Here is a 26,808-nt window from a genome sequence, read left to right as displayed (position 1 = left end):
TCAAAGCCCCATCCAATCTGTCCTGGAACACTTTCAGGGATGGGGCAGCCAGGGCTTCTGTGGGCAAACTGTGCCTCACCACCCTTTGAGTAAAAAATGTCCTTCTTAAGACCAGTCCAAACCTAAATCTTTCATTAAAACCATTGCCCCTTACCCTGTCACTACAGACCTTGGTAATACGTCTCCCTTGATCTTTCTTACAAGCCCCCTTTAAATACTCCCTGCAACCTGTGTTTCTCTGGGCTGAACAACCCCAGCTCTCTCAGCCTTGTCCTCACAGGAGAGGTGCTCCAGTCCTGGGATAATTTTCATGGCCATTCTCTGGATGTTTCTCATAGATGCCATGTTCACCTTACAGACCAGTCCTTTTCAATAACATTAAGAGTCAAGGAAATCTTCCCTAAAATATGCACTGTTCCACTGCTGTAGAGATTTGTGCATCTTAGCCTGTTTTTGTCAGAGGGAGAACTCAATTAGATTGATCACACTTGTGGTTTACATGGGATTTAATGTTCAAGACAGACTGAGAAGTCTACAACACAAGCTAACAAATGTAGCCTTATACATGTCTGGTTCTTCTGCTTGTACAGCTCAGCAAACAGAAACGGAAGTTTTCATCTTTTTTTAAGAGTTTGGTTATTGAACTGGACAAAGATCTTTATGGACCTGACAATCATCTTGTGGAGGTGAGAAGGCTGTGCACCCTTTGTGTACAAACCAATTGCTGGCACACATAAACACCTGGCAGCTGTTGCCTCCCTTGTTTAAGGGACTTTACATTCATTATCTCATTTAAAGTATTTTCAAAGTTTTCAAAATTCCGTTATCCTTAAGAATGTTTGATAAAGGAATCGTCTCTAAAACCATAGATGATTTAGTGTTGCAGTGCACACCTTGGAACAGAGTGTATGAAAAGATGAAAATATTGTGCACATTTCTCCTGACATGTAAAGTGTGTTAACAGCAGAGCAGATTCTGCAGTGAAGCTGAATTGAAATGACTGAGGGGGTGGATGGGGGTGGGGGGGTGGGTGTTGTGGTTTGGTTTTTTTGTTGTCGGGTTTCTTTTTTAGATTGCAAGATCTTCAGAAAGCTTGCACTTGTCCGAGACTGCTCAAGATGCACCTCCGTGGACATCAGTGAAAAAAATACCAACAATTTTGTTTTTCCCTTTGTTAGTGGCACAGAACTCCCACAACCCAGGAAACAGATGGCTTCCAGGTGAAGAGACCTGGGGATGTCAGCGTGCGATGTACATTACTCCTCATGTTGGACTACCAGGTCAGTGCACTGCTTTTAGCCTGAAACATACAGCCACTGGGACCTAGTGTAACTGAGCAAACTCATCTTGTCACACACCTCAAAATCCAATATACTTGTCCTTGCAGTGTCACATGGTTCATTGAAGTTAGAATGATACTAAATGGATGGATTATTTAAAATTTAAAGGGGACAAATCAAGTGAGTTTCTAATATAGTCTAGCAAAATATTGGTCTTGGCATTATAATTAGTATTTTTATTGCCCATCTGCAGAAAAAATATGCATTTCCTCCTCTAGCTTCTTAGAGAATAGTCAGATAGGTTGTACACAAGTTATGCGTGTGTTTCTTTAAAAAAACATTCAAAGAAGCTTTTGCTAGTGATACCTGAACTAGCTGTGTAGCTGTGGCAGCCTTACCTTGGCACAAATGATGGATACTGCAGTTGTGGAGCTTGCTTATCTGACTGAAACTGTCCCTGAAGAAATGTTGCTGTCTTAAGGAAACTGTTAGTTGTTAAACTCCACTGCTGCCAGTAGATGGGATCCCCTTTTCAATGACAGTTCAGGCTCAGATGCATTTTGATGGTGTAACTTTAAGAACTTGTTCTCTGCCACCTTCTTTTACCTCCAGGCAAATAGCATCTATTCAGGATATAGACACTCCATTTTATGTTAACAGAGAGAAAATTTTATTTGTTTTAGGGAGCATATGGGCTAACTGAAATACTGATATAGGCAGTGAGAATTTTTGCTATTAAGACAATATGAGGATGTTTGTTATGCTCAGCATTATTATAAATTTATGCTTTAAAATAGATGTTCTTTTGTTCTTAGGTCCTGATTTGTTATAAAGCTAGCTTTGGGTGAACTGCCACCCATCAGAGTAATGCTTGCTTAATAATGTGGTGAATACTAAACCTGAGTATGAGTACGCACTTGAAGAAGCATCCAATTCCAAATTATCCAAGGTTTATGTTACAAGAGACGGAGAACAGGGAAGTTGAATTGTATCACTGAGATCAGGAAAAGAAATAAAATCCATTGACTGGTTGTGGTTGGGTAAATTTTTTGGTGTGCACCAGAATGTTCATGCTTGAACAGAGTTGCAAAACAGTGTGTTGATGTGACACAGCAGTTATTAGCAGCTGTGGAAGCATCATCCTGCCTTCCTTCTCTCTCTCTGTGGTTAACTTCCAGTAGTTGAGGGGAAGCGCTGTTCTTTTTTTCTCTCATTCCCATAAGTCAAATCAGTGTTGAAAGGGAAAATTCTTCCTGAGTCTTTGTGCAAGTTTTTATTATTTGAAGCATGTGCTACAGGTAGTCTGTGTGCACAGCATGGGTACAAGGTCCTTCTTCCAGAGCACCAATGGTGGGACACAAAAATATAAACTTGTATTTTTTGCAATCTCTGTCACTGAATGAGATACGTCTCCTGAGGAGCAGAGTCCCCAGAGATGAAAACCGAGCCTTCATCCTTGCATGTCTGTCTGCTTTGCTCTGTACTGCCACCTTGTTGGCTCTCTGTTCCAGCCACCCCAGTTCAAGCTGGACCCGCGGCTGGCCCGCCTGCTGGGGATCCACACGCAGACACGCTCGGCCATCATCCAGGCTCTCTGGCAGTACATCAAAACAAACAAGCTGCAAGACTCCCACGATAAGGAATACATTAACTGCGACAAGTACTTCCAGCAGGTAACTCTTCTTTGGACACAGTAGCTCTTTAGAAGCAAACTCTAATATCCAGCCACAAATTTGGTGTGAATGAAAATGACTGATTCTTATTTTCCCTTGATGATTTGCTGTATCCTCAGTACTGAATGGTTTTCAGCAGCCACTATGTGCCATGTGTTGTCAAAACCCCCTACATTTGGTGGTTCAGCACTTCCACAAAAGTTGTGGCCTTTCCAGGAAGGAGGACTTCTGTATTGATTTGATGGGTTTTTTTCCTCCATTTTATCATTTTATGCTAAGAAATAATCTGCTGATTCTGATTGTCACATCATATGTAGACCTGTTTTCTTCCCTTCTCTTTCCCTATTTATGAAGGAAGAAGACATGGAAGATACAATTAGAATAGCTGTTTTTTTGTAAATCTTCTTCAGATAATGAAATGCCCTTAAAGATCTCCATGATATTTTAAAGTAGCATGTTAAGTCTTTTTGTCTTGCACAGTGACCTCTAGAATTAACCAAGAAGGCCACATAAAAGCATTGCCACCCTTTCTGTAGATATGATTATGGGTTTTTTTTGAAAGGTAATGTTAACTGAGCTATCACTGTCTTACCTGGCTTTGTTTTTCAGGCACACATGACTTACTTTGAAAGTAATTGAAAGTAGGGTTTGTGAAATAATTCCATGTAAGGAAAGTACTGTCAATTACAATGAATGAATAATGTTTTAGCAAGCAATGAAAGTAAATGTTGTGATGAAACTTGTATCCCAGTTTTCTTTTTATATTTTTATTTTCTGTTATTAATTGCCCTACAACAGTTCAAAGTAGCCAATGCTTGAAGTAAATTTCAAGATACCTCTGCACATTTGCAACTACAAAATGCAACAAAATAATTGTGAGATTCATGGGTATTTTTAGGGATATAGAACCAAAGTGATCAGGATTATATAGTCATTCTCTTGTTCGTTTAGGTTTTGGTTTTTTGAGGATTACAGCATGTAGTCTTTTTCACAAATAGTGAAAACTACATATTAAAACCATGTAAGAATTTTTGTCAAAATGACAATTCTGTTTGTTCTCTTGATTAGATTATTTGATTTCCATTCTTTATTTAACTATAGCAAATTTAGACTGAGTTTTGTTTCCGCTAGCTCAAAGAGGAAATGGGAAAGGGGAGGTAGAAGACATTTGAAAAATCATGAGCAGAAGGAAAAATGTGAAAAAGGAGTATTTTTTATATTTTGGTCAGCAATTACAGTTCATCGACTAAAACTGGCAGGTAGCAAATTGAAAACAAACAAAAGGACTCAAGCACATTTAAACTTCAAAACTCCTTGCAATAGGACCTTGCAAATGCTAAAGTGTATTAGTGTATATAGGTATAAAGTGTATATAGGTTCCAAAATTGACAAATCAATGGATGACGAATCTTGGGCTGTTTAAAATGCAAAGCTGTGGAAGTTGGGGGAGTTTTCTGGGGAAGAACCAGTACATGTTTCTCCTGTTCTTACAGTTTTCCTTTAGTATCTACTTTTAGCCACTACCAAGGGCGGATAGTATGGTAGATTTGTAGCAGATCCTTTGTGTGGCCCTGTACAGATGTACCTATGTTATTTTTAGTAAGCAGGAGAGCCTCATCAATTTTATTTATTTTAACTTTCAGTTTAAGAACTTTATTAGAGTAAGAAGTTGTTGAAGCTATCTTCTCCTCATGCATCTCATTAGAGACTTACTTGCTCTTAGGTCTCCTTTGTCTTAGAACTCTGCAGGAGTGCTGTGACACCTGAAAATTGTCTTGTCATCCTCAGAAGATGGGTTAAATGAGAGAGTTGGGATGTAGCTGATTGCTTTTCTAGAAGACTGAATCTCACACCCTGCAAGAGCTGACTAATCTGGAATAGTTTCATAAGAATTCAGTGCTTGCAGTGATTTAAATTATAAATGGGATTGTTTTGTGTGTTTCTGTTTTCCTTAGGTGTCTGGCAAAATTGTCCTAATTAGGTGATCCTGCTTTCAAAACTGACACTACTACATAGGAATCTGAATCCCTTTACAATAAATGAAATATTTCATGGGGTTTTTTTGTTGTTTTTCACTCTGATACTCTCAGGTTGAGAGATGGAGGGCAAAGGAATTGGGTTAGTAATGCCTTCCAGTCTGATAATATTTCTGTAGATTCTATAGTTTTAGCCACATAACTCCAGGAAAGAAAAGTGTTGTCCTGGCTGGAATGTGTGTATCATTCAGGGGAGCAGTGCACAATGCACCAGTGGCTCTGGCATTCCCTTTGAGATACCAATCTTCTCACTTGCTATGCCAGTTTTTCTGAATCCCACGCTGCTGTGTTGTGCTTATGTCTAAGGGCACAAGACAGTACAGACTGAAAAATGATCACTGAACGAGTTACCTGACCCACCAGGATAACTGTAGCCAGAGAGGCTTTCAGAGCCTAACTTAGCTTAGACCACTAACTCCAGTTAGGCAGGAATGTGAGAAGCTTTAGGAAAATTCCACTCAGCCTTAGTTTCCAGTCTCACATCCTCCTCTCACTAATGTGTGCCCTTGATCCTTTTTCCCTTCTTAAAGCTCTTGTTGCTCAGGCAAGCATCCATGTTAGGAGTTTGACGTGAGTGCTGAGCCAGTGATGAGAGCAGATGGCATGGAGCTTAGTGTGGAGAGATTTTGGGTGGGAATTCCACAGTCATCTCTATCAAGTGTCAGAATTCAGACCTCAAATAAGGAGTGAGCTGCAGACTCAGTAAGTTTCATTACTTCCTTGTTCTTCAGAAACTAGCTGGCTGAATTCCTAGATGCAGGCAAGTCCAACACAGCTTTTAGAGTTGGTAAAAACAGATCATTTTCTGGTAGAAACAATGTTTACATTAGCATCCATTGCTTTTTTTTTTTTTTTTTTTTTTTTTTTTTTTTTTCTTGTGTAACAATAGAACCTTGCAAATGGTTCCTAGACTGGCTCCTAGGTATTTCTGCTGCCAAATTCACTCACGTGAGAAAACTGTGAATTTCAAAAGATACCCTATGTGAGGACCCCCAAATGTCTATTGTATGTCTATTCTACAACCTGAGAGTCCTTTATTTTCAACCCTGCCTGCATCCTTTGTCTCTGGAGCTGCAAAGGTTGTTTCTGTTTATAGATACAATACTATGAGTAGTGTATCTCTACTGTCAGGTGAAAATAGTTTCCCTAAGAGGCATTTGCATAGGCCTGAACATTTTTACAAATTGCCTCCATATAAAGGCACATTTTAAGGCAACTGTTAATATATAGGTTTTTATATATGGTTTTTTTAAGGTGAGTTTAAATGGAATCTCTTTAGAGAAAAGTCTGTTTGCCTGTTCAGAGCATTAAAAATCACAGTAGGAAACAAAGGCTGAAATAATTATATTTCTGAAAACTCAAGGTGTAAAGAGTGTTGTTTCTATATTCATGTCAATGCACTGCCATTGCTCTCAGAAAATTTCCAAACTCTACAGCTTTTAATCCTTTCCAGAATTTTTTTTTTTTTTCCCTGAATTCAGCAGAAATTCATTGTGTGATTTCCAGGGTTGTCCTGTGCAGAGCCAGGAGCTGAACTCAGTGACCCTTGTCAGTCCCTTCCGACCCAGGATATTCTATGAGTCTATGATTCTATTTAGCTTCAGGACCATAGTAAAGAGAAAGTAACCATAAACTGTTGTTTGGAAACAGGTGGATCCCTCCCAAGAGACTGTTCAGGCTTTGGTTAAAAATAAATAATATCACATTGACTTTATTTTTCTGTAATCCTGAAAAACCCAGAATTTGCAAATGGTTTTAAAATCCAGAAATGTTTTTTTGTATTTTCCTTTAGCACAAAATACTGCAGGAAACATTCCTTGGGGGGAAAAACGCAAACTGTTTTTGTGTTTTCTCCAGTAAAAAAAATCAGTCATTTTCTTTACAATATGCTGCTGTAAACCCTCAGTAAGAGAGGGAGTATTTGCTTCTCTCCCATCATTGATACAATTGGTCCTCATGTCCCAGTGAAGGGTCCTGTTCCCTCCAGTAGCTAAACTGTAAAGACGTTTGATGGGTTCCACGGATGGTTTTGGGTGAATATAGGCGAGAGATCTCTGTTGGTTGCTCTTGGGGGATCAGGTTTATTCAGGATGCAGAGAGGCTCTGCCTCGAGCTGTGTAGCAGCATGTGGCTGGGCCTGAGGTGATGGGGGAGGGGAGAGACAAAGAGGGGAGCAGGGACTCCCGGAGGAAGCTCCAGGAGGAGAAGGGAAGATCCAAGAGGGCGTCCGGCCCCCCGGAGACCCTTTATCAAGGGGGCTCCAAGGTGGGCTGGAACAGGACCTGGGCCAATGGGGTCACAGACACCTGATGGTTCAGGGGAGGGTTACAGGTGTGGGGTGAACCATGCATTCTGGGGGGTGAGATGGAACAGTCCATTTGGCTTTTGGACCCCGCTGTAGGTGAGGGTTATTGTCCAGCCAGTAGGGGGCGTTATATTCGTCCTGGCTGTACCATTGTGGTTCTTAATCATATTAATCTACCCTTCCCAACACTAAACCAAAAGTGAGACACCTGAAATTTTCATGGCCTGATGGATATGTCTGGAAGCCCAGATGAAGGTGCAGGGACAGAAGTGGCCAAAAATTTAATCTGTGCAAGGAACCTGAATTACAGCTTTCAAAATCATCTTCTGTAATTGCCTCAGTTCCTTGTGAGCTGCAGATTCTTTATTTTATCATTTAACTGCAAGGTAAGTTTTGGACAAAAAAAATTTGTTGTTTATTGTGTTACAGATCTTTGACTGTCCACGGCTAAAATTTTCTGAAATTCCTCAGAGACTCACTAACCTACTGCTGCCACCAGACCCGATAGTGATAAACCACATCATCAGGTAAGCTGGTTGGTCAGCTCAGCACTGTCCTGTGCAAAGCACTCACTAGATAAAGTACAGAAAGAGCTGCAGTAGCTGTAGGGACCAAAATCCAGTTTTTATAACTTCCATAACTTTATAACCTTGGACTTTGTTGTGTGTTCGTTCTATATGTCATTCTAGTTCATGTAATTCTGAATTATTTTCACTAGCACAGCGATTTTTTAGGAGTATGAAAAACAGCTTTTATATTTACTAGAATACCATTTGGTGGGCTTTTTCCTAAGGAGAGCCAAATGAAAGTTTGAACCCACAAAAGAGTTAAAAAGAAATTGAAATGAGGTATTGTGTATCATGGACAATCATTCTAATCACTGATACGTTATGTAAAATGTACAACAGCATTGAGATTTCAAATGCAGGGCCAGTCCATGCGTGCTTTGTTGGGATTGGGTCAGCTCCTTGACTGTTAGTCTTATCCTGAGAATGCCAAGGAGTCAGGAGATCTCCAGAGATTAACAACAAAGAATGCCTAGATTCAGAGGAGGTCATTGTGACCAAGATACTGAGCCCTCGTATCCATGTCAAAACAGATGTCTTCCTGGCATAGCAGATGAACACAACTTTCAGCTCTCAGGCTCTTCCAGCGTGTGCCTTATTTAAGTGACAGCAGTGTACATGGAGGAGGGGGATAAAGAGACTTCTGGGGATTGCAACTTTACTGTTCATATATTTCAATCCTTTCCAAGTTTCTTTGTGGTCAGGGTCAAAACTCTAATTCTGGATGTTTAAAAATTATTATTACTTAGGTTACTGATTTGATTTCCTACAGAATATAGACAATATATTTTTAAGCAGATGTTTCTGAATTTGCTTAAAATGGGGCTCTTTATTATAAATTTGTAACATACGTGATAGGGAGTTTAAATATTACATAGGCTATGGAAATAAAGTTTGCTTTTTGATTAATTTGGATGTATCAAATAGAGTAATGAAAAAACAGCTTGGTGGCCATGCAGATCGAGAGCTGTGTATGTACTGTCCCTGGGCACAGCTCAGTGACCTGCCTGATGGACCACAAAAAAGCTGAGCTCCTCAGAGATAGATAGTCATTGCTTAGAGAAAAAATGGCAAGGAACTGATGATTATGTTTCTGGGCAGAGAGATGACAAAAAGGTACTGGAGGAGGTGTTTTTTGTCAGGTACCAGCTAAAGAACAGGTGTGTGTTACGAAGCTACAGCTTTGTGTCTAGCAGCACTCCCTGATATGCTCTGTGCACCACACAGCACCTGACAATCTTAAATGGAACTGGCGTAACGGTGTGGACAAAGGAAGAACTCATTTTCTGGGAACAGGTAGTACTTTTGCAGTGAAGTCTTTACAGTGTTGAACTAAGCTAAAATAAATCTGGAAGTCTGTTCCTGAATTTAAAGAAACTAAGTAATTTTTAGACTCATAAAGTCACAGAATAGAAGGGATTACTGGTTGTCATTGAGAGCTCCCCCATCCAAACTCAAATCAGGCTCAAAGTCTGTCCAGGATACTTAAGGGCCTGGTCCAGCCAGGCTTAAAACAGGGTCTCGCAAATGCTCTCCCCCGTCGCTCTGAATTCAGTTTTTTAGAGTGAATGTAATGAGCCACTGAAACAGTATGCCAACTGCCTGTCCTGGTTTAATCCAATCTTCAGCCTGTCCTCGTTTAATCCAGTCTTAATCCATCCATCATTCTCTCTCCAGCAGGGCAGGGGGATGCGTTGAAAAGGTAAAAGGGAGAGAAAAACAGTGTGATGATGGTGATGGTGATGAACAAAATCCAACACTACGAGCGATACAGATGAAAACTATTGCTCACCACCAACTGACTGATGCCCAGCAAGACCCTGAGCAGTGAGCACCTGCCCCAGTTTACTGCTCAGCATGGCACCACATGGTTTGGAATATCCCTTTGGTCAGTTGGGGTGAGCTGTCCCAGCTGTGTCGCTTCCCAGCTCCTTGTGCACCCCAGCCTCCTCACTGGCAGGAAGTATGAGGAGCTGAAAAGGTCTCAACAGGCTGCAAGCAACAATCAACAATAACAAAAATATCTCTGTGTGACCAACCGTTTCCACCACAAATTCACAAAACAGTCCCATACCAGCTACTATGGAGAAAATTAATTCTGTCCCAGTCAAAAACAGCACACTAGCACAGGGAATTTTTCATCACTAGTGATTGTAAATGTATGTGCTCATTATCCAGATAATGCCTCAGGCCTGCCTTTTACAGGAAGATCAAGTAGATCACAATTAGTCATTCTAGTTTTAGAGGATATGCACAGGGATAGAAATTTGAAGTATTCTAAACTCATTCTAGAAACTTTAATAGTATTGCAGAATCACTCTCTGGGCACCAACAACCTTCCTTTTTGAAGAAAAAGAAGAAACAATGTAATGGGGTTGAAGTAGACATAAAGTAGAGATGCTGGTAGAAGTAAAATCTTACCTGAGCTCAAGCTACAAGTGGAGATTTTCTTGAGTTGCACTCCTAATTGCAGCTGACACACCTAGAATCAGAGGTAAATAGAATAACCTCTGTGTGATTTCCATTTCCGCAAAGAAGCAAGACATCTTCCACACTATTAAAGAACACAAGCAGACTGCAAAGCATAGCCCTCCAATATTCTTCTAGTATAAACAGGCTATCTCTGGCATCCCCCTTTTTGACTACTGTCATGATTTTCTAGAAACCAATTCCTTATAGCTCTTGCAGCTTCTCCTGGCAGGTCTGTGCTCCAGCCCCCAACATCCTACTGAGCCTCTGCGGGCCTCGCTCCAGGGTGTCACATCTCTGTGCTCCTGTGCCCACCATCCAGATCCAGTTTCACCAGTGTGGAGTAGCAAACAAGAGCCTCTTTCCTGGGCTGGATGGCAAAACCTGTGCTAATAGAGCCCCTTTTGCTGCTGACCTTGGCTATGGCTGCCTTACCCCTCAGACTCCTTCTGCACTGTTGTCTGTCCCTCAGGACGCCCAAGTCCTCTCCTGCCAACCTGTTTCCTACCCCAGCGATGCCTGCCTGTCCCTCTGTGCGGTGTGATTCTCTGCCAGCAGTAGAGCTTTCCTGGGCTGAGCTTTACTGTGCTGAAGTGCCTTCCTGTTTCTGCAGCCTGTCAGGCTCCCTCTGCACAGCCCTGCTGCCCTGCCTGCCCTGGGCTCGGGACTCAGCCAGGACCAATGGAGCCAAGGACACCATGGAGCCTTCTCTGTGGCTTTTGACATGAGCGGCAGAACCAGACCTGGACCTGGGTTTTTCCTTAGCTTCCCTTCTGCTGCTCATCTTCTTGCTGGCAGCCACACATCACAGATTCTCAGAACGTTTGAGGTTGGAAGGGACTTCTGGAAATCATTTGGTCAAGTGTCCTCCCCTGCTCAAGCAGAGCCACCTGTAGCAGTTTGGCCACAGCCGTGTCCAGATGGCTTTGGAGTGTCTCTAACACGGGACTCTGGTCTGGGGGAAAGGCAGATGGGCTTTGAGGGTCTTACTGCAACTTGTGCTATTGCTCGGTCATCCTTACAGTAAAAACATGTTTCCTGGTTCAGAAGGAGCCTCCTGTGTTTCAGTTTGTACCAACTGCCTCTTGTCCTGTCACTGGGTACCACTGAAAAGATCGTGGCTCTATCTTCTTTAAACCCTCCCTTCAGGTTTAGGTAAGTTCCCTCCCCACCAGCCTTCTGTTTTCTAGGCTGAATAGTCTCAGACCTCTCAGCCTTTCTCAACTGTGAGGTGCTTTAATGCCTTAATCATCTTCACAGACCTTTGCAAAATTCTCTCTCTATATATATAGTAGCTCCATATATCTCTCTTGCACTGGGGAGCCCAGCACTGAATGCAGTACTAGAGGTGTTCTCATCGGTCTTGAGAGCAGAGAAGGATCACCTTCCTCCACCTGCTTATAACGCTCCTAATGCAATTCCATCTCTGGAAGTTCTTCCGCTCCCCCAAGTCGGTCAAGCTCAATTAGATCCTTAGCAATTTTTCTTTGCTACCTACTGCAGATGCACACAACCCACACATTTGACATGTAGGGTTGAGAATCTAGCATCTTTATATTGCAAGTGACAGTGATTGAAGTCTGATTTACCAACTACTGCGCTGAAGACTGTTTTCTTGTTAAGAAACTTTAGACTAACAATAAAATAAATGTTAAGTCTAAAAGTTGGCAAACTAAAGATAAATTTAGGACAGGACAAGCCAAAGAATGATACTGGCATTTAGTGTATCAGGTCTCAGAGGATGTTAGAAATAATATTTGATGGTCTGGGCAAAAGCTCCAGCTCAAAAGTCTTTGGAATCTGACTGTCAAAAGATGAGAGAATATACTAAAATAGGAAAACATATAAAGATACCCTGTTCTTACACTTTTTTTCCACAGCATCTGCAACAGGCTTTATTGAAGAGTGAATTCTGGGCTGGTTGGAAATTAATTCTGATTCATTATGGCAGTTTTCATGATCTTGTGTTATATCTCCATAGTGTTGACCCCAACGATCAGAAGAAGACGGCTTGTTATGACATAGATGTAGAAGTTGAAGACCCATTAAAGGGCCAGATGAGTAGTTTTCTTCTCTCAACAGCTAACCAACAGGAGATAACAGCATTGGATAACAAGGTATTAACTCAAGAGTAAAGTATCCCATCGTACATGTACTTGTTGCGTAGCTTGACGTGTGTTTGGTGTCATGTGTCAGACAGTAATATTGTGAGATGGGGACTTGTTAAGGGCATGTGCTTTCAAGGGATGAATAAGCCAAATGCTGTAGGAATGCATCAGGGTGAATGGCATTCCCACTAAGAATTTGATCCAAGGCCTGAAATGGTTGTTGAGATGATAGAGTTTCACAGGTAGTGTACTGAGTCCCCTGATGCTTGAGAACCACCTGAACTGTATGATTAACTTTTTATTGAGAGGTCATGATACCTTGCTAAATTGCTAAGCCAAAGCTAGGAGAATCTCATACGCAGGTGTGGGGTTTGTGTTCATAACTGTAGAATGGCTCTCTGCGTTAAGTGGAAATAGGGAACATGCATGGCAGGAAAATCACTTGGACCACTTCTGCAGTTCTAAGTGTTAGTGGAAGAGGATCATGTGCAGTTCAAATAATAGTATCTGTCTTAAGGCAGTGGTGGGTTTCACGGGCTGTTTTAGGGATTTGTGTCCTAGGGGCTGTTAGCCAGTTCTGGCATGTGCCACTGGCTGATTTGGATGGGTAAAGGATAAACAAAAATTCCTTCTCAGAGCAAGGCCCAGGTTCTCTTTGTTTACTGCTAATACAAACAAATGTGTTAAACTCTGGTCTTCATGAAGTTTTAGAGGGGGTCTGGGCACCAGCAGTGCAGTGGATTCTGGTAACTGTTGCAGTGTCTTTGCTGTCATGGCTCTTGAGGAGGGTTCTTTTCAGCTGCTCAGTCAGTTGCTTCCCAGCCTAGATAAGCGTGCAAGCAGCATGCATAGGATTATTCTGTTTCCAGTCCCGCTCACCTTTTCCCCTGTCTGTGTCACCTCTTTCTTGAATATTTGCTACAGCACAGGGCAAGCTGTGATCAGTGAAGTTGCTGAAGTCACTGCTGGGTGAATGGGAATGGGCTGCTCCTGTTACCCTCTGTGCATTACATTGCTGTGCTTCCATGGAGTCCCCTCCTGGGAATTCGGCACACGCCAGTGGAGTTCACCCCACACAACTACAGTGTTTTCCCAAAGAAGGAATGATTTAAAGTTAACAGCAGCTCTCTTCTCTTAATGTACCATGTAGTAGCTGCACCAGTGGCCTTGATGGCATAACCAGGTCAAGGGATGATTATTTTCTCCCACGTGCTTGGTCACCTTAGCTGATTTGACAAAAGAGATGAATACATGAAGCTAAACAAGATAGGTTTACTATTTCAAACTAGAATGTTAGAGGGACCGGGCAGCAAAAGTTTGCTTTTGTGTGTGTCTATGTGCAAATGATTCATGAGCTGTTCTCCCATTCATACTTGATGACTATCCATTATAGGACCTTGACTCCTCTTCTGTCTTCATTCTTCCCCACTAGTTAATATTTCTGCCATAATAGTTCTAAAGATATAATTAATTTTCTGTAAACCTTCCGTACTCGTGATTTCTCATTATTCACTCTCTTCTTTTTTGCAGCCATCATGACATTTACAGGCTTTCTCTTAAGAAAAATCTAGAAGTCATGGCTGTTCATTTGACATGGGCTTGATCAGGAAACTGCTAGAGTTTTTAAGGGTTACAGTAGGATATTGAAGATGTGATCATGATGGTAACCAGGGGAATAACTGCTTTCTTGCACTGGGCACTACTTAACTGCATATTTATGTAGCACCTTTCTCAAAGATGCCAGTCTTGGCAGGCAGAGTGATTCTACACAGGAAATTATTACATTGTGCAGTGACATGGCTTAGTTCTGCATGCCATGCAGGAGTTCAGTGCAGGAAGTGAAGGAGAATCCTGTACATACTTGTATTGCAGAAGTACAAGTGAGACCAGAATGTAGTGGTAGGATTGCAGTTAAGTTGCTGCTTTTTGAATTGAAAAAGCCCTAGGAAGGGCTGCATAAGTCTGTGGTGTACAATTGTCACCTTTGTACATTACCAGGAATACAAAGACAGTATGAGAGCTGACCTGATGGTCACCAGAGCATGGGAGAAATTAAAGAATATCCACTTTGGTTGTTTTCTGTCAGATTCATGAGACAATTGAATCCATTAATCAGCTGAAAATACAACGTGATTTTATGCTGAGTTTCTCCAAGGATCCCAAAGGATACATCCAAGACCTTCTCCGGTCCCAAAGTAGGGATCTTAAGGTGAGCTAAGATTTGAAAAATCCATTGAAAAATCTTAGTGGAACCAGAATGGAAGAATTGTATCTAAATATGCATAGAGTGTATAGCCAAACATCTAGGATGGATGATTGGTGGAAGGCAGACAATGAGTGGACTACTGCAATCCCAGAGTAGATAGGAAAGATAGTTTAGGAAAGGAAAGATAGTTTAGCCTGGGGAAAGATAGTTTAGGTTGTATTCTAGTTCCAGTGGAACAGTGGTGTTTCATGGGTCAATTTGTGGCCAGACAGTAAGTTCAAAATGCAGGGCTTTGTTGATGTATCCTGTAAACTCAAAGCTGTGTAAAACTCAGCAGGAGCATCCTATAGTACGAGAACACAATTTGGGTGTTGGTTTATAGTTTAATCCTATCAGCTGTCCTTGAGCTTATCTTTGAAATATGCAAGAAATCAAATGTAAAGAAGTTCAGTTGTTTGACAGCAAAAATTAATAATTTGTTCCTCATGGTTTCACATTTTCTGTCTTTAACTGACATGCCTCAAAATCAGTTGTATTATTGAATCCATTAATTTATTTTAATAAAATCATTGTGTCTTTCTTATATAAATGCCTTTTTTTTAACTGAATAGTCTTTCCAAAATCTACTCTTAAGATTATGGTTATTACAATTTATATTGTATTCAAAGGGGACAGGCATCTGAAAGCATGTTTAGATAAAGCAGACTTTGACTTAAGGAACTTAGAAACAGAGGTGCTGTGGAGCTTCTCTAGCTATATACATGGAATAGTTGTTCAGAGCTTTCCCTGACTGAGAACGAGTCCCATAAGAGCCTTTTCTATTAAGGTTGTGCCCTGCTGGCATCAGAGTTCTGATTTCATAACACTGCTTTGCAAAACATACCAGTAACTATATTTACTTGTGATTATGTGATGCTGAAGACATAGTGATCAGAACTCTATTTTTGTAGAATGGCTTCAACCCCCTGCTGCCCTATCCCTGGAGGCAGACTGGACAGGGCTTGGAGCACCTGATCTAGTGGAAGGTGTCGCTGCCCATGGCAGGGGGGGTGGAATGAGAGGAGCTTAAAGGTCCCTTTCAACACAAGCCATTTGATCATTCTATGATCCTGTTTTGGCAGTAAGCACACACTGTCCATTTGCTTTGGGCTTTGAGAACAGTTCTGATCATTTTTATGTGTAACGTAGACAAATTTTCACCCTGGGTAAATCTGAAAGTTTCTCTATGTAGTAGAAGAGCTATGGTGAAAAATTGTTTTATTTTGTCACAGGTGATGACTGATGTGGTTGGAAACCCGGAGGAAGAACGCAGAGCTGAATTTTATCACGAGCCTTGGTCTCAGGAAGCTGTGAGCAGATATTTCTACTGCAAGGTATGAAAGAAATATCCACAGTGCTGACTTATAAATGCATCACTTGCCAGTGAGCAATTTAATCTGCTGAACTGTACGGTGTGTCTTTTTATTTCAGATCCAGCAGCGCCGACAGGAATTGGAACAATCTTTGGGAGTGCGTAACACATAAGTACTGCTCACAAAATTCCATTGGCATCATGACCACCAAACCAGTGGACTTCTCAGTGTTACTTAGCTCACTGTTACACATGGACCTGCTTCCTGACTGGATGAGAACGTGCCATCAACACACCAGTCAGAACACCAGCTTTAGAGTGACCCTTGACACCCAGGATGGGTGTCAAACCATTCCAAGCCAGAGACAGCACCATACAAGTGTCAGTGTGAAAGAAGACTAAAGATTCACTCATCAACGCACATTGTTAAGTTTTAGTGGAAAGTTAGACACTACACAGCAAATCCTAATGGGCTATGCTTAGAATCATGGTGGCACCGATGGCGGAGGTTGAGATAGGTGTTCTAGGAGACTACGGATTTAGAGAAATAAATGCAACTCTTGCCCTGTGGTACCCAAGAGTCTCAAACAATAACTTATCTGGAATTAGACAAGATAGTCTTTCTTATAGCTGTGGAATGCTTTATATTCCTGAATAGAGTTTTTATTTCAGCCAGACCAATGCAAGAAGCTGTCTCACCATCTGAAAGAACAAGCTAGGAGCATTTACATCCTGGAATGTAGAGCCCATCTGGAAGAAAGACATATAGTCAGGCCATCTCTTCTGCAGATGCAAATAATTTCTCTTCCCCTTGTCCTGGCAGTGAAAGGTAGATTGAATCACGTCTCACTAGATGGGTATGATCTGTACACTGTACTGAGAGAAAGAGAATCATTCCTGGGATAAGAGCTTCTTACGCATCCTTAATATCAGTGGTATTAGCAACAAATGAGGCATTCTGAGAAAGCTAAAATAACGTCATAGTGCTTTGCTGATGCCTGCCTTTAACACAGCAGATATTAACAATAAGTATATATGTAAAATACCAGATTATTTAAATGTTTCTCTGTGTGCCTGTAGGGTTCATCACTGAAAATAACTTCCTAATTCTTGGTGTAGAATCCAAGAAGCTTAACTTAATGTCACATGGTAGTTTTTTCTTTACTTCAAGATGTTAACAGAGTCCCTGGATTGGTCTCACATTTTGACCATAGGTGAATTGCCTCTTACTATGAATTACTTAGCTCTCCCATACATGATACATGCTGGTTATTTTGGATACTGTTGAGTTATAAAGCACTGTCAGCCTTAAATAGCACAGAGAACATATCCCTTGGAAATCATCTTTGTAAATGTATGGCAAATTCAGATAATGGGAATTTACAGAACAATTACTTGGAAGCAGGGACATCTTCCTTGAATCCTCATTTTTTGTAGTGCACAGATGAGGTGTAATAAAGGCCCAATATAATTTCTCCTCCAAAAAGCAGCTGCCAAAGTATAACTGTCCATTTGATGTGGCACTCAAGATCCTCCTCTAGGATCCTTTTCACCTCCTTTCTTACACTTCCTTGGAAAAAGAATCAAATTCACATGTGGTATGGAAGGAAGGCAGCTCTTCTGAATAAATGCATTTTTTCTCTAGTGATGTGTTTTCTGCTGTCTTTGCCAATTTCTCTCTTAGTTTGACTTAAAAGTTTCTTCTCTTCAGTCACAGAAGAGATAGTCTTCTCTTTACCCCTTTATTTAATATCTTTGTCTTCACATTAATAGTGCCATAGCTTTTAATCCATCCATTGTGTTCAGAGATGTCTTGGAAAATTTACTTTTGATTGAATTTACGTGATGGCAGTACTCTCCCACAAAACCTGTTGGTGTGAGAAAAAGTACGGCAGTACTTCATGGTCTGAGGCCTTTTACTGGGAATGGCTTGCTTCGGCATTTTTCCCTTTTGTGTTAACGCCTCTTTTCACAGTAAAATGTGAAATCCTGCAGTCTTAAACTGGTTATACTGAGGGACTATGAGGCTGCCACAGTGATGGACTTGAAACATTACTTAATTTAGAACTCAGCAAATTGGACTACAGGCAAGCATTATGAGAAAAAAGCAGTGGGGGTCATCTGCTGCTGTGCTTCCATATTTTTTATGCTGCTGTGTCCGTTGTGTGCATGCTGCTTGATGTATAAAACTCTTGTCTGTATGTGGCAAACAGCGGCTACATTCAGGGATATGCTCAGTCTGCGGGAATAAGAAATGCAGAGAAAAATACCAAGGATATGAGAAGGGCACAGGACTGAGATAGATTCCTGCAGAATGCCTGGGAATTCTGGGGTTTGAGAGCCTTCCTGCTGAAATGGCAGATATTTGAGAGCAATACCGGCCATTTACCACAGCTGACAGCATACTGGAGTCCAGCCTGGTTTTAGAGCCTCTGTAGAATTAATTGGATGGATCTGGTTCCAAGTCTCTTTCAGAGCAAATTAACAAAATTAATATGGTGTTGGTGCCAGTGTTCACAACTGCATCACTGAAAGCTGAAGCTCTGTCAAGCAGCAGTGTTATACTGAAATGGGTGTGTGCATGAATCAGCCACTGAAGATGGCACTGGAGATAGCAGTCCAGAATCTAAATTCTTGTATTTCACTGTCTATGAAAACAGACTGGTCAATACCAGTGAGTCTTAGGACTAGCTGTCAGATGTCTTTCCTTTGGTTAAACTGAGATTTGAAATTCTGATGCCTTTTTCCTGTGTTCAGGAACTGTTCATGTCTTTTCACTGAATCAGAAAGAGAAAAATTTTGTCCTTTTTTCCATAGGTGCAGGTAAGAGCTTGCTTGTTTGCGAAACAAAGAAAAACTTTATTTGAAGATAAATAATGGAGCAATACTGGAAGTGACTAGACCAAGTGTTGCTTGAGCATTGAAAATGAAAGGTGGTGGCACTGAACAGGCAGGTAATTTTGGCAGACTGTGAATGAGGAATTTATTTTAAGTTCAGGATAGTTGTCTTTTCGTGTGTATAAAAGATGGCAAGATGTTTTGGGGTCTTCAGTTACCACCATACAAATCTATGCATACTGCAAAAAAACATTCTGTGCATAGAAGTAGTTCATGCATAGATGATAATATAGATTGTTAGAAAATACAGCATCAAACTAGGAAAAAGTTCAGTGGAATTCTGGAGTACCAGTAGGAGGGAAATGTATCTTGGAGCAGAAGTGTGGACATGGCAGGTTAGAAACAGGTTTCTTTAATCTTCTGGGTTGTTGGCCATGAGGCAGGAAACAGATCAAATGTTTCTTAGAGATTGAAAAGGAAGCAAATGTTCAGTTGTGGAATAAAGAGAAAAATACAACAGTGGGAAAGGAAATTTTAAAATGGAGCAGAGTATGACTGAAGCACCAGAAAGACACAGCACAAGATAAGGTGCAAATTACTGTTGGAAATAGCACAGCCCACGTGAGTCTGTGCTTTCTCTGTGCATGTGTATGTGGACACACACCATGTGTCTCTCATGGGAGAGACAGTCGCAGTCGGTGTGTAGCCTAGAAAGTGGGGGGCAACGACAGAACCAAAAGTTTTGCAAATAACTTTGAGACACACTGTCGCATTTTCGCTGTTACCAGCAGGGATTCAGTTTTTCGGCATAGCAGGGTTGGTAGCTGTAGTGTAGACATTGTCTCAGCTGGCCGTTTTTTTACACCACATTGTTTAGGACTTACCCTGTGGAAGCCAGGTGAAAATATTAGTATTTAAATCTATATTGGTGCATATCTTGAGCTCCTAATTTTGCCAAAATGCTAATCATGTATTTGGGGGTTGTTGGTCTGGTTTTGTGTGGAGAGCTCTTTTAAGGCAATGCAAAGAGATAAGGAGGGAAAGAAGACTTTTCCTGAAGAAAGTGGTCTCCTTTCTGTAACTGCTCTGTTGTTTAATAGGATATATCTGTTCTGACAGATCCTGTATTATAAACATCTTTTCCAAACTCACTGAAGAGAGGAACTCCATTTAAAAAATACAACAGTGGGTTTGTGAGAGTGAGCAAACACATGTATAAAGAACAGAGGGAAGGGAGAGGGAGACTCCCTCTGCTCTGTAGCCACCGTTGTATGATGCTGAGTGATTCATCGAAGAGCTTTTAACAATAAATACTTTGTTTCTTTGTATCTTGTGCACTAATCTTATGTGTCCTAATGAAGACCGGTACCTTGATTTCTTTCTGCTCCTGCTAATGATCTCTAGTGTTTGGATTTCTCTTCACTTGTGAATGCACACAAAGACATGCAAGCATTTACAGGTTTTAATGGGATTTGATAAAGGTGAGATCTGTTTCGCCTTAGATCTTTCTTGTGAATTCCTTTTTTCACTAGATTCCACCTTCAGCCATTTCCATACTCAATAAGTGAGAAATTCTTTCCATTGGAGAGATCTGGCTCCTCTTCTGGATGGCCTAGAGCTAAAGCTTGGATGCTGAGAGGTGGTGTAGGAATTACAGAGTCAACATCTCCACTATGGTAACAAGTAGGTGGTTACCACTTGTCTAGCACTTCTCCCTAGGTTCTGCTTAAATTAAACATTCAAATGGAGTTTCTTCTACTATATGTAATATGTCATTGTAGTTCCAGATCGGGCCAGGAGCTTCTGAAGAGGAGACTTCTGCCCTTGTCCATTGTCGATTTGGCAGAGAATATTGTTTTGTTCCAGAGTGGCTGGATGGAGCACGGGGACAGTTGTGGTTGTCAGCTTTAGAGTTTGATTGCAAAAGTCACTGAAAAAAAGAATGACGAGGTTTGTCAGACTGGTGCTTTTAGACCTCTTTTGACATCTTTGCTTTGTGTTGGAGGTTATTGTGTATTTGCACTTGCAGAGAATGAGTGTCTCCTTCTAAATTCAGTCCAGGAGGTCCCAAAGGCTTTTACTGAGAATACTTCTTTACTTTCTTTCATTTGTAATAACATAATCTCCAAACTGCCAGGAGGAATTCCTTAATTTGTCCTGGAGAAAACAACATGGCACAGGCAGTTTGCAATGAGACCAGGATTGTGTTTGGAGAAGAGAGTGCAGTGTGTCCTGACAAGCCGTGTCTGCCTTATTCCAGGTGTGTGCTCTTATTCCAGGGGGAAAAATGCACTACGCCAAGTCTTTTTCAGTTCTTTGACCTAGAAAGGCTCTTCCTGGCACACAGGAAGCAGATGTTTTTTCCTCACGTGCTCGGACTGGACTGGGACCACTCCACGGCTGAGGAATAATTTCATTTTTCCAGAAGGAAGCGTGGAAATAATGGACTTACATGTAAAATGGTTGGAGAGAAACTTGGAAGAATTCTTGCAACTTGTTTATGATTTATTCTGGACTGGCATTTGCTCCCTCAATGCCTTCAATGTCCTAAACCTTCGCGCTCCCCGTGTGAGGGCTGACGGGCGGTCGGCGCCAGCGCTCCGCCGTGACGCCCGCGCGGGCACGGACACTTCCACTGCGCCGCGGGAGCGGCTCGGGAGCGCCGGGTGCGGTAACCCCGGCGGGGCCGCTCGGTAACCCCGGCGGGGCCGCTCGGTAACCCCGGCGGGACCGTGCGGGTCCTGGCTGCAGCAGCGACGGGCGAGGGTTGCAGCGACAGTGGAGGAGGGCGGGAGCTGCTGTGGGTACAGCGAGGTTGAAGACGAGCGGAGGACGGCGGCTCTGGGAAAGCCCCTGCGCGGGGCGGCCCCCGAGCAGCGCCGGGTGGGAACGGGCGGCGGGGGCTGCGCGAAGCCCGGGAGGCGCTGCGGGGCTGGGCCCGCCCGAGAGCCTCTCCGGGAAAACGAAATCCGCACTTTCTCCCGGCCCCGGGGCGAGGGGCGGCAGAGCGGGGACCAGCACCTGAGCAGGTGGGGCAGTGCCGGGGCGCAGGGAAGATGCGGCTGGGGCTGGAGGCAGAGCTTGCAGGCTTTTCACATTTAAATGAAGGTAGAAAGCAGGGAGGGAGGTGGTACAAAAGCATTGTGGGTGCTCGGGCAGGTGAGACATGACTCAGGGAAGCGAGTCGCTTTCCTGAGCTCCTGAAGTTCCACTTGCCTCTCTCAGGAGCAGTCGTGAGAAGTTTCCCGTTTGGAGCTGGGCCCCAAAAGGAAGGAACCTGAAACTGCTTCTTCTGATAAATCCCTAAGTGTGGGAGGCCGTATGAAGCTCACTGCTGTAAGCAGCCAGTAACTTCCACGGGTATTTTAACTATTAAAAACAGTGACTTGTATTTCCTCTGGTCAAAAATTACTTGGCTCTCCCATGTAGGATTCACTGAGGCTGTGAATTGCAATCCAGGGCATCTCCACGCTTCTGGTGCTCGGGGCTGTGTCGTTGTGCAGAAAACATCCCAGGCTGTCCATCCCGGGTGTGGATGGGCATTTCCAAAGTTCCTCAGAGTGGGAAAAGGCCAAGAGGGTTGTGGGAAGGGCTTTCTCCCAGGTCTGGGCATCCTCAAGACACTTCAAGTTTGGTTTTTAAGTGTCTGTTGTCTTTTGTTTCCCAGCCCAGGGCTAAGCTGGGGAAAAGGTGGAGACAGTAGCAAGTGGGATTCCCATGTTTAGATCCATCCTTGGATTCCAGTTCTCCTAGTGGGTCTGTGCTGGCCAAAGGAAGGAGATGTTGGGAGTACCTGTTTCTTCACCTGTTGAACTTGGAAGAGACGCTGATCATGAAATTGCAGGGAAGCTGCCCTTGTGTAGTGACTGGAGGAGAAGAATCTTGCCACCAGCATGTGCTGTGATTTTTTCCCATCTGGGTCCTTGTTTCCCTCTGTGTCTCTATATCCCTCTGTCCTAGCCGTGTGTTTGGCACTGTGTATTTTTCTCTGTCCTTCTCCATGTCTCACTTGTGTTCCTTTTTATTCTCTGTGGTTCTGTGGTGCTCCTTATGTCAATGTTCCTCAGGGGCTCTTTCTGTCCTGTTCCGGTTCTTTTTTAATCCCTCTCTGTCGTGCTGCACAACCCAGTTTGGTGGTTTTTGTTTGGTTGGGGTTTTTTTTTTGTGTGTTTTTTTGGGGTGTTTTTTTTGGTGTTCTTTTTGGCGTTTGGTTTTTTAATTTTTTTTTCTCAATTTCATCCTGCACCCCGTTCTTAAGAACCCGTTCTTCCTGTGTCCTCTCTGTTCCTATTCCCTCTTTCTGCCCCTGGCCTGTGACAGCGAGGCTGGGCAGGAACTTCAACCCTTCTGGGGGCTGCTCCCCCTTTCTTGTTGCGGCAGAGTCCCTCTCGGGGGGGAATGGACATGTGGAAAGGGCTGGAAGGGAGTGCTGGGCTGCTGTTCAGGGCAGTTGGAGTCGTCCTGTGCCTTCTTTGGGGGTCAGGAAAAGGGGCTGAAGACTCGGGGCTCTGCTGTCATTTGGGGCACCCCGAGGTCCCTAGGAGAGGGAGGCACACTGCGGTGGGGGAGCGGGTGGGTGGCGAATGAGGGGGGGGTCAGGCTGGGTGCCGTCCCGCAGAGGGACCCAAAGCTGCCCCAAAATTCCCAGGGAGGGGTGTGTGTAGAATACTAAAACCTGGCAAGTGTTTAGTTTTCACAGCCCTTGGTAAAGAATAGGAATCTATCGCTAAAGTCATTTGGAAAGAAACCCAGAGCAGCGCCAGGTGTGAGCTGTGAGGAGGGCTCAGAGCAGCCCCAGGTGTGAGCTGTGAGGATGAGGAGGGCTCAGAGCAGCCCCAGGTGTGAGCTGTGAGGATGAGGAGCGGCTCCTGCCGGGGGGAGGTTGTTTTAGGGCGAGGGTTTGCCGCCGCTGGTTTTTGCACAGAGCTGCTGGAGAAGAGGAGTTTATGGGGGGCTCCCGGGGCTGTCTCATGGAAAGACGGTGAGCGCTTCGGACAGGGTCCGGGGGATCACCTGGATACGCACTAGGGGACGTGGAGCATTGCTCGAAGGAGGAGCCGAGGGACAAACCTTTGTGCCGAGAAGCAGCGGCCAAACACGTGAGACTGTGCACCTTTGTAGTGGGGACTTTTCTCCTTTCCCTTTTAAATTTCGTCTTGCCAATCCCTCCCCGGTGCACACAGAAAAAAAAAATAGGGGTTATGAGGACGAGAGAAATTTAAAATGAGGGAAGCAACTCCTCCTCCATTATTGTCTGTGTTTGAACTGGGAGAGATCCCCCTTCACTTGTGGTTTTGAGGGTATTGACTGAAGGAAAACCTGCCTTTTCCAGGGTGTTAGGGACGTCACAGGGGATATAGGGAATCCCTGTGTTCTCTTTTAAAAGGAAGGGGGGAAATATTGTTGTCGTATGATGGATTTGATTTGAGGGTAAACCCCCACACATACCATTTTCATCATCCTGAGTTTGAAATGGAGGGGTTGTCCTGTTGTCCCTCATTTTAAAGGGTTTGGATTGAGGTAAAAATCCCCTTTTCCCATCATTTGTATCGCTGGCCGGGGGACTGTACAAATAACGAAGAGGACGGGACTGCTGAGGAACACATCTCGAGCTGTTTCATTTTCTTACATCACTCTCATTACATGGTTATGACAATGGGAAGGTGACAGCAGCTCAGATCCCCGGCAGCAGACAAAGAACTTAATGTTAGAATTTCAAGTCTTTTGACCAGTCACACGGAGCAAAAGCATATTGACACTAGTTCTATCCAACCACTCTAAGCACACGTACCTTTGGTTAAAACAATGCTCGCTTATTTCGAATACAATACCTGCTTGTAAGCATTAAAACACAGTGCACGGAGCTCCATTCTTAAGCTTAGAACTTGCTAATATCTCACTAGATATACTTTTCTGTAGCTTAGGGAGTTATTCTAGACAAGCATTAATATACAGACCATTGCTCTATTTGTAGTTAACTACTGCCTCTTATATCATTTTTCTGCTGACAAATCTTATGTCTACTGCTTAACTCTAATCGCAGTTCTGCTGTTTCTGAGACCTGCCTGTTGCAGCTTTCCCAAAACCCTCTGATTTTAAAAATTCCCACCATTTGAAGGATTTCATTTGAGGAAAGTCCCTTCTTTTCTGCTCTTCTAGGGGATGAAATTGAAGGGCAGCCCACATTTCTTTGCCCTTGTTGAAGTCAGGTGAGCGCCTGAGCGTGGCGTCAATTTCGGGGCTTCAAAGGAAGGGAGGCGCAGCTGTGGCAGCGCTGGCAGGGTGGGCATGGGGCTGTGCCGCTGCATTTGGGGCGCTTCTTCTGCCCCTGGCCCGGCAGCGAAGGGTCCGGCGCGGGAGCCCCGCTGGCAGTGGCTGGGGATGGCCGAGGCGGGAGGGGAGTTTGGCACGGCGGGGCTGCCGCGGGACTGCCGGAGCCGCGCCGGTGCGAGCCGTGCGGAGCCGAGGGGAGCTTTGGCCGGGCCGGCGGGCGGGGCAGGCGGCGCGGGCGCTGCGCCGGTGCCGGCCGGTGCCGCCGCTCTGTCCGCTCCGGGCGCGGGGCTCGGGCGCCGCCGGGGCCCCCCGGGCCCGGTGCCGGCCCCGCCGGGCCGGGGGGAGCGGGCGGGGGTCTCCCGGCGCGGCGCCGCCTCTGCCTGCCCGAGGAGCCGCTTTCCTGCCGGGAGCCGTGCTCCGCCCGCTGCCGGGAGCGCGGGTTTTCATTTTCCAGAGTTCCTTGCTGTGGTGGCTTGAGGTGGTTTTGAGGAATTTATGGGATCGTTTTCTTTTGTTCGTAGCTGGTGTATGAGAAGGGCCGTGGTGTACTTCTTGGTTGTTACGGTTCTTGCTTCAGCTGTTGATGACAAGGGTTTTTTTTGATTGAGTGTTGTTGGATTTCTTTTTGATCGGTTTACCATGGTTTTTATGGGTCGTAGCATGAAGTAGAGGGTAGGTTTTTAATTCGGTTGTGGAGGCTTTTTATTAGCGTGAGTATGTAGTGGTTTATTTTGGTTGGTTTGAGGTAGTGTCCTGTAGTTAATTAGTGAGTTTTTTAAAATATTGATAATTGCATTCTTGCTTATTATATTATAGGGGTTTTATTCGTTTGTCTTATTTGATTGCCGTGTATGTTTTATTGTCGCAGAGAATTTGGGAGATATTGTTTATGGCTACATTTCTCTTTTGGCGACGTGTTTATTTCTAGGTAGTATTTGTGTTTTGATGGTGTGAGGCATTATGGGCTTTTTGAGTTAGGAATTATTATTTTGTTGTTGTGAATATAATTTTTTTTTTGTAGTTGGATGTATTTGTTGGTTTTTTATTAGTTTTATTTTTGGGAACATGGGTATTTCTGTGGTGGATCTTTATAGGTAGTTATTTTATTTGGGTGGTGAATTTTTTGGTTCTTCGTGGTTTCGATATTTTTATATCTGTTATTATTTGGGGGAGGTTAGTTAATTTTATAGAGTATTGGGTTCTCTTTATGAGTTAGTGTAGTGGTAGAGTTTTGTGGGTTTTTTTTTTAAGAAACGTTCGGGGTCTGTTGTATGGTTTGGCGTATAGGAAGTTAGTTGGAGGGTTTTTTTTCTTTTTAGTGTTTTTTGTGTTTTGCTGTGTGGGTTTCTATAGTTTTTTTTTAAATAAATGTTTCCTTTTAGTGATGTGATAAGAACTGTTAGTGAAAGGAGTGTAGTGCGGGTTTTTCTGCTGGTACTTGGTTGGCTGGTGGAGCCTTTCTGAATTTTTTGGATGGTATTGTTGGGAATTCGATGCTGTTTTGGCATTTTATTTTTAGGAATTGGATTATAACTGCAAAGTTTTAACTATAACTCTAATGGAACAAAAGAAATGCATAAATATGAAAATGGGAATATAAAATTTCAATTTTAAATGTAAACGGAATACATATAAATAAAATATGTAACATAAATAATGTTATCCATTACTATTAGATATTATATTGTTTGGTATAGAGTATT

General features: G+C 43.1%; 1 protein-coding gene across 4 annotated transcripts in view; it reads left to right on the top strand.

Moving 5' to 3' along the window:
• SMARCD3 (SWI/SNF related BAF chromatin remodeling complex subunit D3) overlaps positions 1–20,160 on the top strand; it is a 79,266-nt gene extending 59,106 nt beyond the window's left edge. For all 4 annotated transcript variants that reach the window (XM_030264075.4, XM_030264073.4, XM_072925205.1 and 1 more), the window contains 8 exons: positions 591–686; positions 1,179–1,280; positions 2,792–2,953; positions 7,724–7,821; positions 12,311–12,446; positions 14,524–14,646; positions 15,915–16,016; positions 16,114–20,160. In XM_030264075.4, the coding sequence (XP_030119935.1) occupies positions 591–686; positions 1,179–1,280; positions 2,792–2,953; positions 7,724–7,821; positions 12,311–12,446; positions 14,524–14,646; positions 15,915–16,016; positions 16,114–16,167 (873 nt within the window). In that variant the 3' untranslated portion in view covers positions 16,168–20,160. The remainder of the gene's footprint in view (positions 1–590; positions 687–1,178; positions 1,281–2,791; positions 2,954–7,723; positions 7,822–12,310; positions 12,447–14,523; positions 14,647–15,914; positions 16,017–16,113) is intronic.
• The last annotated feature ends 6,648 nt before the right edge of the window (positions 20,161–26,808 follow it).

This window comes from Taeniopygia guttata, chromosome 2, assembly GCF_048771995.1.
Source record: "Taeniopygia guttata chromosome 2, bTaeGut7.mat, whole genome shotgun sequence".
In the NCBI taxonomy this organism is placed as follows: domain Eukaryota; kingdom Metazoa; phylum Chordata; class Aves; order Passeriformes; family Estrildidae; genus Taeniopygia; species Taeniopygia guttata.
Note: the sequence above shows the minus strand (reverse complement) of the source record. Positions and strands in the feature narration are given on the sequence as shown.